This window comes from Kogia breviceps, chromosome 5 (genome assembly GCF_026419965.1).
Source record: "Kogia breviceps isolate mKogBre1 chromosome 5, mKogBre1 haplotype 1, whole genome shotgun sequence".
In the NCBI taxonomy this organism is placed as follows: Eukaryota; Metazoa; Chordata; class Mammalia; order Artiodactyla; family Physeteridae; genus Kogia; species Kogia breviceps.
This window is the reverse complement of record NC_081314.1, coordinates 65,926,654-65,941,437: the sequence shown is the minus strand read 5'-3', so window position 1 is coordinate 65,941,437 and position 14,784 is coordinate 65,926,654. Positions and strand designations below refer to the sequence as shown.

The following is a 14,784-nucleotide window of genomic DNA, read 5'->3' as shown; positions in this document are numbered from 1 at the left end:
TACCATATGAGCCAACTTATATGTAGAATCTAAAAAACAAAAACAAGAAAACCGCTCATGAATTAGAGAACAGATTGGGGGCTTAGGGTTGGGTGAAATGGGTGAAGGGGGTCAAAGGTACAAACTTCCAGTTACAGAGTAAGTCACGAGGATGTAATGTACAGTATGGTGACTACAGTTAATACTGTACTGCAAATTTGAAAGTGCTGAGAGATCTTAAAAGTTCTCATCACAGGAAAAAATTTTGTAACTATGGTGAGGGATGTTAACTAGGCCTATTAACCATTTCACAATATATACAAATATCATTATGTTGTATACCTGAAACTAATGTTATCTGTCAATTAGACCTCAATTAAAAAAAAGTGTGGAAAGATAATCTAGAAAGGATAAATTATTTCAGACATGGAGATAAAAGTCTTATGAACTAATAAATTGAAATATTTAAATAAAATGGATAAACTCCTAGAAACATATAAAATGTATAGGGATAACTTGAATAGACTCATAAACTGTAAAATATATATTAGAAATAGTAGTCAAGGACCTGTCCTCTGAAAAAGCCTCACATCCAAATGTTTTTATTCTATCAAATTCTACCAAACTTTCAAAATAGCTAATTCTATTTTATGCAAATTGTCCCAGAAAACAGGGGAAGTGGGAGGTCTTCCCAGCTCATTCCTTGAGATTAGTGTAATACTGACTCAAAAACCAGAAACAAACAAAAAACCCAAACCAAGAGAATAAAAAGGAAAATTATAGGCCCATTTTGTTTATGTATGCAGATTCAAAATCCTAAATAAAGCAATAAATGAATCCAACAGAGCACTAAAAATAATATATCATGAACAAGCAGGATTTGTGTCAGTAATGCAAGGATTGTTCAATATCAGAAAAATCCATCAATATACTTCTCTATATTAATAAAATAATGGAGTAAAACATTTCATGATAATTTTAGTTGAACCAGAACAATCATTTTGCAAAGTTCAACACCTGTCTGTAATTGTTAGTAAACTAGGAATAGAAGGAAATATTCTTAATGAGGGAAAAGCTATGTATACTCAAACCTTACAGTATATATCACACTAAATGGGTAAACCTTAGATGCATTCCCTTTAAGATAAGAAACAAGATTAGGACATCCTTATCACCACAAATGTTTAACACAGTATTGGAAATCCTAACACTATTAAGAAAAAAGTGAAGGGACTGGAAGGAAAAAAAAGTATATCCCCCATATATTTAGAAGTCAAAACACCTCTAAATAATCCAGGGATCAAAAAAGAAATCACAAAGGAAATAAGAAAATATTCTGATTTGAATAACAATGAAAAGATAAAATCTACCTAAAGCAGTACATAGAGGGAAATGTGTAGTTTTAATGCCTTTATTAAAAAGGGTTAAAAATCAATTTATCTAAGCTTCAAAAAAGCCATAAAAGAAGAGCAAATTAAAACCAAAATAGAGGGATTTCCCTGGTGGTCCAGCAGTTAAGAATCCTTGCTCCCAATACAGGGAGCACGGGTTCTATCCCTGGTTAGGGAACTAGATCCCGCACACTGCAACTAAAGATCCCACATGCTGCAAAGAGCCTGTGTACTGCAACCAAGTCCTGGTGCAGCCAAATAAATAAATGTTAGAAAACAAAATCAAAATAGAAAGGAATAATATAGATGAGAGCATAGGGCAATAAAAATAAATGGGTAAAATTAACAAAGTCAAAAGTTGATTCTTTGAAAGAATTAATAGACTTGATTAAACCCTTAGCAAGATTGGTCAGGTAAAAAAGTCTAGAAAAAAAGCTACCAATAAGCAAAAACAATACATATCCTATAGTCACTATAAGGATAATCAAAGAATATTCTGAACAACTTTATGTCAAAAATATTGGAAATTACATGAAATGGACAAATTCCTTAAAAGATACAACTTACCAAATTCCACAAAAGAAACAGAAAATGTGAATAATCCTGTATCTGTTTCAGAAATTGAATTTGTGATCCACAATATCCCCCCCCCACAAAAAAACACTCCCCAAACCCCTCTAACTAGGTCCAGATGACATCAATGGTTGAATTCTTCAAAACATTAAAAGAAAAAATAACCTCATAAACTCTTCCAAAAAAGGGGAGGAGGGAACACTTCCCAAATTGTTTTGTGAGGCCAACATAACCCTAATACCAAAACCTGACAGAGATGGTATAAGAAAATGAAATCACAGATCTATATCCTTCATAAGCATGGATACAAAAGCCTCTAACACAATATTAGCATATCAAACAGCAATATATAAATGGATAACACATCATACCCAAGTGAAATTTATTTCAGGGATATAAAGTTGGTTTAACATTTGAAAATCAACCAAAATAGTTCACCATAGTACCAAGCTAAAACATACAAAACCATATGCTCATCTTGAAAAATGGAGAAAAAACATTTTGAAAACTCAACACGTCATGGTTCTCACCATGTCTATTTAACATTGTACAGGAAGTTCTAGCCAGTGCAATAATGCAATAACAAGACAAAAGGCATGAAAATTGAAAAAACTGAAACAATTCTCAGATGACATAATTGTGTACATCAAAATCAAAAGCATTCTACACAAGTTAAAAAAACAGAAAAATTGAATGAATTTAGCAAGGTTAACTTACAAAGTAAAAAGCACAAAAATTAATTGCATTTATGTATAACAGTAATGAGTAATTGGAAGATAAATTAAGAAACAATTCTACTTACCACAGCACCAAAAACCTTAAAAATTTTAAGAGTTTAACAAAGATTTGCCAGATGTCTATACTGAAGGCTACAAAACCTTCCTGAGAAAAGACCTAAGGTAAATGGAGAGATATACCTTGTTCATGGATTAGAACAATCAATATTAAGACATCAGTGCTTTCAAAATTGATATATATAAATTCAGAGCAATCCAAATCAAAATCATATCAGGAGTTTAAAAAAAGTAAATTGATCAGCTGATTCCAAAATTTATATGGAAATGCAAAGAACCTAGAATAGACAAAACAAACTTGACAACAGAGTTGAAGGGCTTACACTACCTGATCTCAAAGCAAGGCATAAAGCTATAGTAATCAAGACACTGTGCTACCGGTGTAAGGATAAATGAACAGAATTGGAGAGTCCAGAAATAGACCCACATTTATACAGTTAACTTTATTTTATAAATTTTTTGGCCACACTGCGTGGCTTGTGGGATCTTAGTTCCCCAACCAGGGATCAAACCCATGCCCCCTGCAGTGGGAGCATGGAGCTCTGATCACTGTACTGCCAGCGAATTCCCCAGTCAGCTAATTTTAAAGAGGCACCAAATGAATTCAATGGAGATAGAGAACATTTTCAACAAATGGAGCTAAACCAAATAGATACTCTTATGGGGGTTGGGAGGAAGGAAGATCCTCAATCCTTGCCTCACATCTTACACATAAATGAATTTGAGATGGATCATGAACTTAAATGTAATAGGCTGCTTTCAGAAGAAAACATAGGAAATTATCTTCATGAATTTGGGGTTGACAAAATATTTTATATGACATAAAAAAAACACATAACCATAAAGGAAAAAATATGGACTTCATCAAAATAAAACACTCCTGCTCCCCAAAGTCACCAGTAAGAAAATATACAGGCAGAGCACAGACTGGGGGAAAATGCTAGTAATAATACATACATCTGACAAAGAACTTACAGCTTAATGAAAAGGATTCCAACCATTCTGTAATGAGACAAGCAACCTAATGAAAAATAATGGCCAGAGCCTTCAATACACATTTCAGAAAAAAAAGATAAATTGTCAGTAAACATATAAAAAGGAGTTAAACATCATTTGTTATGCAAATTAAAATGAGATATAATAAAACAACTGGAACTCTCATTATTGTACACAAATGCACATAAAATGGCACCTACAGTCACTTGGGAAAACTTTTGGCAGTTTCTCATAAAATTAAACATAAAGCTACCATATGACCTAGCAATTCTACTCCTTATTTAATAACAGAAATGAAAACACGTCCATGAAGAATGTTCATAATAATTTTATTTGTAATCACCCCAAACTGTAAATAACTCAAATGTCCATAAACCAGAGAAAGAATAAATTGTGGGATGTTCATGAAAAGGAACACTACTGAGTTGGAAAAAAACCTCCAAACTATGGATATATGCAACATGTATGAACCTCACAGACATTGTGAACAACAAAGTCAGATGCAAAAGTGAACATGTATAATTCCATTTATATGAAATTCAGGAACAGGTGAAACTGATCTATGACAATAGATAACAGGAAAAAAATGGTTGCCAAGGGCAGAAGGGGAGAGAAATAAACTTCCTGGACACTTTGAGATGATAGAAAAGTTCTCTATCTGGACTTGGATTAGGATCACACAAATGTATACAATTTCAAAAGAAATAGAACGTAATCCTAAAATCTATGCACTTCACTGTCTACAGATTTTACTTGAATACAGACCACTTTACCTTAAAAATTAATATTAAACATCTGACATCAGGGCTTCTCTCGTGATGCAGTGGTTAAGAATCCACCTGCCAAGGCTGGGGACACGGGTTCAATCCCTGGTCCCGGAAGATCCCACATGCCGCAGAGCAACTAAGCCCGTGCGCCACAACTACTGAGCCTGCCTAGAGCCTGAGAGCCACAACTACTGAACCCGCATGCCTAGAGCCCGTGCTCAGCAACAAGAGAAACCACTGCAATGAGAAGGCCGCGCACTGCAACGAAGAGTAGCCCTTGCTCGCTGCAACTGGAGAAAGCCTGCGTGCAGCAATGAAGACCCAACACAGCCACACACACACAAAAAAATCTGACATCAGATTTTTATCAGATCTGCCACTTCCAAAAACAGCTGTTCACACAGACATGTGAACTCACCTCAATTTACAATAGCTTTGTTCTTTGAGTCAGATACTCTTCAAAATAAAACTTGAATTGTTTTCGAATTCACTAAATTTTACAGTGAAATGCTGCTCATAAAATTTTACTTTCTTGCCCTAAATTTCTTATTAAGAACATGATTCAGGGACTTTCCTGGTGGCGCAGTGGTTAAGAATCTGCCTGCCAACGCAGGGAGACAGGTTTCAGCCCTGGTCCTGGAAGATCCCACATGCTGCAGAGCAACTTAAGCCCATGAGCCACAACTACTGAGCCTGCACTCTAGAGCCTGCGAGCCACAACTCTGAGCCCGCATGCCACAACTACTGAAGCCTGCGTGCCTAGAGCCTGTGCTCTGCAACAGAGAAGTGACCACAATTAGAAGCCCGCGCACCACAACGAAGAGTAGCCCCTGCTCACCGCAACTAAAGAAAGCCTGTGCGCAACAACGAAGACCCAACACAGCCAAAGATAAATTTATATATAAAAAAGGAACATGATTCATTATGTTGTACAATAAAAGTTAAAGACCGAAGTACCCTAAAGATAGTCCAAACCCTCAACTCCTTTTAAAATAAAAACAGATGCCGAGATAAATTGACTTGTGCAGGATCATGTTGTTTCATTTCAGAAATAAAAATACATATATTATACATTATTACCCTTTGCAAATACTAACATGCAAAAACAACAGCTTACCTTTTTAATAAACGTAGATGAAATAATTATGTGGCAACTGAAAAAGCATTAAAAACTGACTGATTAGGAGGTTAGAATATTTTAGAAATGTTAAATATATTATATATATATATATTTTAAATGTTATATTTTAAAGCACATTTTTTATTTTTAAAAACTTTAATTTTTAAATTTTTTGGCCATGCCATGCAACATGTGGGATCTTAGTTCCCCGATCAGGGATTGAACCCTGAATTGGAAGCATGGAGTCTTAACCACCGGACCGCCAAGGAAGTCCCAGAAAGCACATTATTTTCTATTCAACTAAGGCATTTCCAAATTTACACTGGCTGTTTTTTCATGAATGATACATTTTCTAATTGAAGTGTGTTGGTCTTTACAGTTGGTGCATTTGAATCAGACAGCTTTTCAGGAACTGTACCGATAAGCTATAAACTTGGGTAACAAAAGAACTTCTGGATATATGAAAACTGCAGTTAGTGAAAGGCATAATGGAATTTCTGTACTCTAATGGAGGGTAAATGTAGTAAAATTTAGCTAAAAACCCCCCAAAACTTGGCAGTGCTGGTTGTGATGAGCAGAGAGTGGCTTAAAATGCATTTAAATAATGGAAAAAGACTTTTACTTACATAGGAAAATTTTTATTTGATAAATATAATTTCATAAACTTTAAAAAATTACTGAGCTGTACAATGGGTATACTACATTTACTGACAACGCAGATAATTTAGATATTAGACAGCCACAGTGTCTGAGGTCCAAAATTTTAAACTGAGTGTTGCGACAGTATTTCCAACTACTAATGATTCATAAAAATCTAAGTCACCATTATTACAAACATATCATTAGTTATGATCTATTTTTTGCAGGAGTATCATTCAGGTTATCTCACATAAACAGCATTTTAATAATGTTCTATTTTTATGAAAATAGATGACTCATATCAGGATAGAAATAAAAATGTTTCTAAAGGGGGACCAAAATTAATAAAACACGTTTTACATAACACTTTGGTGTGTTAGTTTTATTAATGCCTGCTTGTATCATACTCCAAATTGATCTTTACAGGAAAAACACAAACATGGATGATTTTCCCTTTCTCCCCAGTCCCCAATAACTTTTCAGAGCAGCGTATGTTAAAAACTTTTGGTATCAATTATGAATTTTTTAGTGGCCGTGACTCCTGCCTATCAGATAGGAGTCTGAAGCTTACCACAGAAGCCCAATTTCACAATCTTAACGCAGTAGAAACGACCCTGGTCTGAGTAAGGTATTCCCTAAGTGGATGATTTGCCTCTGTTTAACCTCTTACTCAGGACAGTGCCAGAGTTTGGATCAGGTCTGGGAAGCCTTTAGACCTCAGGGAGATTAAGACCCAAGGAGAAGGCTAGTTAAGAGAAATTCAAACTAAATTCTCCCCTTTTTTCTTTTCAACCCCACAGAACAGCTGGGTAGCTATAGTTCTCCTGGCCCACACTCTACTCCTTCTGGGGTGAGCCTAATGCTTGCTAAAGCTGAGGCAGGGTGCTGAGTCACCTAAAGCAGCCAACAGGCAATTTTGGAAACTGACTTGGTGCTTGCTGCTATCTTCAGGGCTACAGGCGTTAGGCCAGGCAAAAGCAAGCAAGTGAGGCAAACAGATTTGAGACCACTAACTAGCAGTAACACATGTAGCATCGTACCCTGGTTTTGGCAGATAAGAGTAAGTTAATTATCAACATCATACTTTCCAAAGAATTTAAAAGAAATATGCAAGGGAGAAAATTTCTGATTACTCATTATGCAGTAATAGTTTTACAATATGAATATTTAGCACTAGAAAACGACTGCAAGTTTATAGACAACAGTTACTTTCTTAAATAAACAGAAGAAAACCCCTATCTTACAAGATAATCTTCCTTTAAATGGAGTAGGTTTTGAACAACAGACTAGGAGAAGCATGTCAGCGGATGCTATTAACTTTTTTCAGATAAAAAATTCTTACATAACTTCAAATACTGAACGCAGAAAATTGCATCAATCACACCTTGAGCGCCATATAGGCTAGCTGACCTCATGCCTTGCTGTAGTTGGTCAGAGACTGCTTGATGGCTTTGCAGTCCTTCCCTAGTGTTAGTAGTCAGTTAAACTGATGGCAAATAAACACTGTAAGGTAGATGTAATGCAGAGCTACTGAACGTCATTTTGTTATATGAACATTTTATAAGACATTCTAAGAAAAGCAAATTCTGTATTATTCTCCACTAATACTCTACTGAATATTTTCTGCAATATTTCCTCTTCTGGAACATGAGCTGGTAAGGGTACACACTGTACATTTTATTATCCCTTTATTGTTTTCAGGATAACAGTATCTTCCTAAACTCAATCTAAGTTAAAGAAGGGCTATTTATGAAAATTAATATTTAGGCTGAAATTCATAACCTAATATCCTTGCATTATTGAAACAGACAAATGTTATATTAGCAAGAAAACAGTTTACCAGTGAACAAAGGTAAAGTCTTAATTCTACCATTCTTTCCCTACCAGCCCAATTCCAGAAGTCTTATACTCATGAAATGGGAAAGGGGTGGAGGGTGGTGCAATAAACCTAAAGAAAGGAATTATCATATTCTCCAGGGAAAATTTTGGCAACACCTTACTTAACCATTTCCATACAATTCTGAATGTATGTGTATACAATAATATGCTTAGGGATGAGTAACAGTTCTTTACTAATCATTTCCAATTTTTAAAACATTACTTTTTATCAAAACAAATGACAACACTGGATCTACATGATAAACTCAGGATGAAAATCAAGTACTGAACTGCAGTGAGTTAATGGCAGTAATACACACCTGATTAATCATTTTTAGCATTTAAATTTACTGCAGCCATTATCCCATATAATTTAGCATTTTAGACTTTGCTTCATTTACATTCTATAGCCACACCTTATAATGGGACACTGGGCAGATTTCACTTCACTGTAGTAGTCTGCTGTAAGTTAGATAACGTATACTAACATAAAAATAACAGGATTCTCATCTGAAATTCTTTATTCTAAAAGCTAGCTTACTGAAAGGCAAGAGCAATTCTGAGCTAGTTACAGAAAGAGGCTCTTCTCATTTTATTGATTTAATTATCCTAATATTTTGATTTGTATAATTAAAAGTATTTGCAATATTTAAATAGTTTTCAAACTGTTTTTTTATTGATTATAGTTGAATTTACAACAGTGTCGTAAAATACTATACACAGAGCCTTCAGATAGACAAAAAAAGCAAATTTAAATATATTAACCAGATTAAAACATGCAAAAGATCCAATGATAAACACATTAAATAATATGCTAATGGTGTCTAATTTACCCACTATAGGTTCTTCACATTGTCACAAAAATAGTAAACATCAATTTGAAATTTGGTGAATGGACTTGATTCCTGATTTATAGGTACAATATGATATACCCTTTGCATGTATATGGTTAACTTAACTGGTTGTGTTACAGTACATTTAGAGAAGTTTTGGTACTGGTATATATTTACTACCCATACTGCAGTAAATAATGGTTGGAAATGCATTCTCCTAATTTGCTCTGTGAACTTAGAAAGCACTAATGAATGAACAAACATGGGTCACTGAGGGACCAAAATTCCTTACTATTCACATTAACTTTTCCCATGAAAAGTTTCAAATATAACTCTAATAAAAAAATAGAGTTTTCAAGGCAAACTTTTCAGCATAATTTATAGAGGCAGATTTAAACAGAAGACTCAATAAACAAGCCATACTAAAAAATACAATTAACTAGGAATTAGCTCCCTTTTCTACCTTGATGTTAAAATATTTAGTGGCCTTAGCAAAAGGCTGAAATGCCATTGGGAGTCCCGTAAGCACACGGGGACAACCCAGATAAAGAGATGAAAAATGTCTCTTTATTCATAAATTTTAACATGTTCAGATTTAAATTAAGAGGGTGGCTGACAGGGGTGCATGGTAATGCTTTTTGTTTGTTTGCCATTATAACTCTGAGTGGGCATGAACTACTCCAGAGATTTCAGAAAGTAATTCCGCAGAGGTAGTGTGGCCATTACCAGGATGATCACACGGAATTTTAGGAAAGGAGTTGAAATGGCTCCCACAAAGTACTACTGCCCCTTTAACAAGTAGACGAGTCCATAGTGGAGAGAGTCAAGATGCTCCTGTCGTTGGTATAGAAAGGATCCGATGCACTCCATGATCTAAAGTAACAATAAGAGAAAAGTTTGGCTCACCAGGACCTATGTTTCAATCGAGAAAAAATTGTACTCTAAAACTTAGGACCAAAATGCGATTTGAGTATTAAAACAAGCACTGATTGATTCATTTTTAAATGCTAGAGATAAGTTCTTCTTACTAGCATTGAAGGACCAAACATTCTATTTATATTATACAAACACTTGGGAAAAATAATGCTCTAGTCATCATATAAAAATATTAGCCAAAATTCATTAGCATTAAAACAATTTCTATAGGTAGTAAAGCATGAGACACTCAAAATCTTAATTCAATAAGAAACAAGTCTGTTATTAAGAGGTATGCACATTTGGTTTTACTGAAAAGCAACTAGGCTGTATTTTGACATCACGAAAGCAAACAAACAAAAATCCCACTTACCAAAAGCTTTGGAATGAAACAGTAGTATGTTCATATTATATTATTATTTCTTTTCAGGTATAAATTCTATTCTAAAGGTTTTAGCATTAATTATCTTGAACAAAGTAAATGTTTTGACTCAACAGGTATCAAAGACACCTAGAAGTCACTAGGGGGTTTTCACTTAACTAAGAACAAATGATCCTCTACTGGTCTGGAAAAAGTTAACTATGTGTCTGTCTGAATGATAAGGCCATAAGCAATTCATTATATAATACTTTATTTGTAGCTGTACCAATTTCAGCTAAAATAACAAGACTAAAAATAGCCTGCCATGCTTAAAACGGTCTAACCTATTTCAAGGACAGTATTAGGATTACCAAGTTAAAGGTGGCTTTTCTTAGAAGACTGAAAGCACTTAATAAATACATTTTATGTAACTTTTTCCAGGGTTCCCACTTTCCTTAAATAAATAAGTTAGAGAAAGAGATTAGCACTTAAAATGGCCCAAATTCACGTTTATAAAAAATCTGCTGTTTCCTAGAGACTAAAGTTTGTATGTAGTTCAATTTTAAACCGATTAAGTGAGCACAGTCACAATGAAGACTGGACCCTAGAAACTTCACGAAGTTGGCAAAGGGGAAGACAAACAAGCAACAACCATACCAGTGGTTTACATGTTCTCTAATTTTACTAGTTTCCAGAAAACTTAAACAGTATCTACCTTCGTTTAAGAAGGGCTTGCTCACTACGGTCTCTCTAGAACCTAGAACTGTGCCATAGTAGGTACTCAGTATTTGTGAAATAAATGGAGTAAGACTATGAACATTCTTTAGAGTAAGTATTTATGCAAGAAAAAGTATGCTCAGACACACATGACAAAACGTAACTATAAACGATACTCCCAAACTGCCAATATTTTAGTTTTTCCTCTTTTCCAACCATTGCTTACACAGAAGAATCTTATTAGGTAAGGTTTCCTTCATTTTTTATCTTTTCAAAGCACACATGCGCATTCATATTGTTAAATATCATATTTGACAGAACATTAAACACCTCAACTACATATTAACTATTAACTCCTTTCTACTTAAAAGACAGTTTTGATTAGGATAAAGTAACTGTTGGTAAATTACATACAGAAAAGCATTTATTGCTGAAGTACAGCCCTTTAGAGTACAACATGGCATATCCTTTATATAGCACCATGATGCTATCTTTGAAACAGAGCTTGCAATATGGCATATTCCTTTGACAACATCAATTAGTAAAATGTAAGTAGAATTTTTGTGCCTGGATGGTAAAACTTTATTAGTAAAGACATCTGTCATATGAAAGCACTAATTGTATTTCTCAAGTGAAGACCATTACCTCTTATGTTTAATTAATGTTAATGGAACAAATATCCAAAGGATTCTACATCTTGTAAATAGAGGTATCAGTCTTGCCCTACCTTTTAAATTAGACATGAGAGAGAAATGTAGAATAGACGCTATTCCAAAAGCAAAACAGAATGCCAAATATATTTCACGAAAACAATTACAAGTAAAAAACAAAAACAAATGACTTTTCAAAGTATAAATATGTTAATGGATCCATGGCAATATTCATATAGCCCTTAGAAAAGCACCAAGTGGTTTTGAATATTGTATAATTTTATCCACTAAAGAAAAAATAGAACAAATCTCAAAAGACTTTTTAGATTATTCATTTGAAGAAAACAGGGAGATAATGACAGTAGTAACCAAGAGCATAACCTGAGATGCTGGACAAAATTGGAAAGGTATTTATAGTCTGTCAAATAAGATATTCATTACTGTTAAACATTTTATTAGAAAAAAAAACTCTTAAAAAAGAAAAAAGTGAGATACAATTTTAAGGGGAAAGAAGTACAGATGAGAAGAGACACCTTCAACAGAACATGCAGAAATAAATCCCATAATTCCCTGGGCAGGTTCAAAAGGGATAATGCAGCACAAAAATGGTTATGTAAAGAATAATGGGGTGCATCACCTAAATAGTTGATATCCAGAAAATGGGAATATATATAAAGCAGAAAAATATTCTGGGATCATTTAAAATTAATTCTAGTCTTTTTTTAGTAGTTAGTGAAGATGTAATTGTCATTAAAGAGAATTTCGTGTTGAAAAAGATGTTCTAAAAATTCTATACAAGTTCTACAGTAGTCTCTTAGTCTAATTCCACCTTAGTTCTGTGCAGTAAAGCTGTCTTATATTATACATTAGGTCTTTCCGGAACTTCCTTTGGGACACTTGTTGGCCTGGGTACATGACAGAACTACTTTCTTATAATGCATTTCATAATACAATTGTGTAAGTCATAACATACAAGTCCCAATAAATTTAGATGCTCATAGTAATTCTTACATGTGGAATAAAATGCCTACAAAATAGTATCACAGCATTATGGAAATATTTTTGATCACACTATAATCAACAAATGGGGACTGAAACCACAGACATTATGTTATTAACATAAGAATGCTATTTATAAATGCAACTGTACCATAAAGAAATGGCCACAACTAAAGGCAAAGTGGGAACTAACAAGTTCACCAGTAAAAGTTACCTGAATTCTATGATACAAGAATGATGTCATACTCATCATTTTTAAAACATAAAGCCAACCAAATATTAAAAATTCTTTTATCAACAGATAAAAGTAGTGCCTCCCCCGCCCTTTATTCCCTGCTCCTGGGGTCTTTCCAACCTTTTCCCTGGCATGGCACATGTGGAAGAAAGTGATACTATTCATGTGGCACGCTGTGGACAATGGAAATCACCATCCATCCTTGCCCATCCGTAACCCTTCATGCACATGAGTGCACTGCTGCTCTGACTTTCAGACTTTGATATCATTCACCTAAAGAATACCAAAGTGTGAAAAAAATTATTTCTATTCCTTAATTTTCCCTAAATAATAACACGTCTCTTGGGGAAATGTATAAAGAATTGAATCAATTTCACTTTTAAATAATTTAAGTGGTATATACCAAAAAATGGTATTTTTGTTATGATCCAAAAGAGCAAATCTAATTCAAGAAACACATCTGGGAGGAGACAAAAACACTAAAATTCTTCTAACCCGTACTTTAAAGAGCCTGTTCTAACTTATAAACTTTTAATTAGACCATAAATACCGAGTAAAAACTTAAAAATCACAACTTATTTTAAAACCTCATTACACACATAAAAAGGTGTAGGAGAGCAGAATTTCAGCCTTTTATGTTTATAAATACCTCAAAGTCTCAAATGAGTGACTAGACAATATACATGAAGAATAAGAAAGGCAAAATCTTTTGACTTTACTATTATGTGTAGATTATCTTGTAAATACAAAAAGCAAACATACAAGCAAAACAAATACAGGAAATAAAACCACAGTTTAGGTATAATCAAAAAAAAGAAAGTTATAAAAACAAAATGAGTATCAGATACACACTCCTATTCACCACATTTGAGAAAGACTGTAAAGCAAGATTTTTTGTTCATTAGATGAAAAGTCTCTTCAAAGGTGCTTTCTGTTCCTTTGTTAGTGAAAGAAACCCCTACGCCCTAAAGCCACAAAGTGAAATACCATCAAAGAGTGCTAATAAACAGCATACTTCCTGCTTCAGTTGGTAAAACCAGGGGCTGATTTATTAGGTATCTAGAGACGCAGGTTCATCCTGTTCCAGTTTATAGGATACTCATCTGCAGCAAAGGCTACTTAGAGAAATTTCACACCTGCTGACATGGGACGGACTACATCTTCCTATTACTCGTTCCAGCATTCTTCCAACAGATGCGCACGCTGTTTCTCCTTCTGAGAAACAGCACATGGAGTCCAAGCACTTGATACTTGAATTTGTTTCAGTAAGCTGAAGGAGTTGAAGGAGAAAAATATTAGTTATTTATAGATTTGTACTTCCAAAAAGCATTAAAAAAACTGCAACAAGCACTTCAAAACCAAAAGTAATATATACATGTTTTCTATAATATGGAAATGTATGGAAGGCTTTAATTAAGAGTAATCATACAAAAATATTTAAAAGGCACTGTGTCCTAAATTAGAGGCTGAGTAAAATCATTATCTAAAACAAGTAGCTGGATACTATATAAATCTGCAAAGATTTTGTACTTTAATATCTTAATATATTATGATTGAAATGATTTATTTACATCAACCACTCAGAGACTTAATGAATTCTCATTCTTCTCTGAGCTTTTGTTTAGGAGAAATGCTCCTGCAACTTCAATTAAAAATATCTGGTAATTGAGAAAAGTAGAGTTTGAATTATTTTGAAGACTGGGAAATAACCAGGCAGGACCAAATCCCAATCTTCAACAATAACAACAACAGTAGCAAACACCTTACGTAGTGCCAGGTTCTCTAAACACCATATAGATATATATATGCACATCATATATAATTCTTGAAAAAAGCATCATCAGCCTTAAATTGCTAAGCAACTATTAAGTGCTAACCATGCCCATAATAAGTTCGTCTTGCTTTTTAAAAATTAACTGATGATACATTATTAAAAT

General features: G+C 34.0%; 1 protein-coding gene across 6 annotated transcripts in view; it reads right to left on the bottom strand.

The window, feature by feature from the left end:
* Nucleotides 1-6,236: 6,236 nt before the first annotated feature.
* The window catches only part of ATP11B (ATPase phospholipid transporting 11B (putative)), a 124,800-nt gene continuing 116,252 nt past the window's right edge, over nucleotides 6,237-14,784 (bottom strand). For 4 of the 6 annotated variants that reach the window (XM_059064521.2, XM_059064527.2, XM_067034093.1 and 1 more), the window contains 2 exons: nucleotides 13,984-14,117; nucleotides 6,237-9,843 (listed from right to left, as the gene is read on the bottom strand). In XM_059064521.2, coding sequence (XP_058920504.1) covers nucleotides 14,015-14,117 — 103 coding nt within the window. In that variant the 3' untranslated portion in view covers nucleotides 6,237-9,843; nucleotides 13,984-14,014. Of the gene's footprint in view, nucleotides 9,844-13,871; nucleotides 14,118-14,784 lie in introns of those variants that run through there. The other 2 variants (XR_010840693.1, XM_067034094.1) reach the window with 2 other exon arrangements.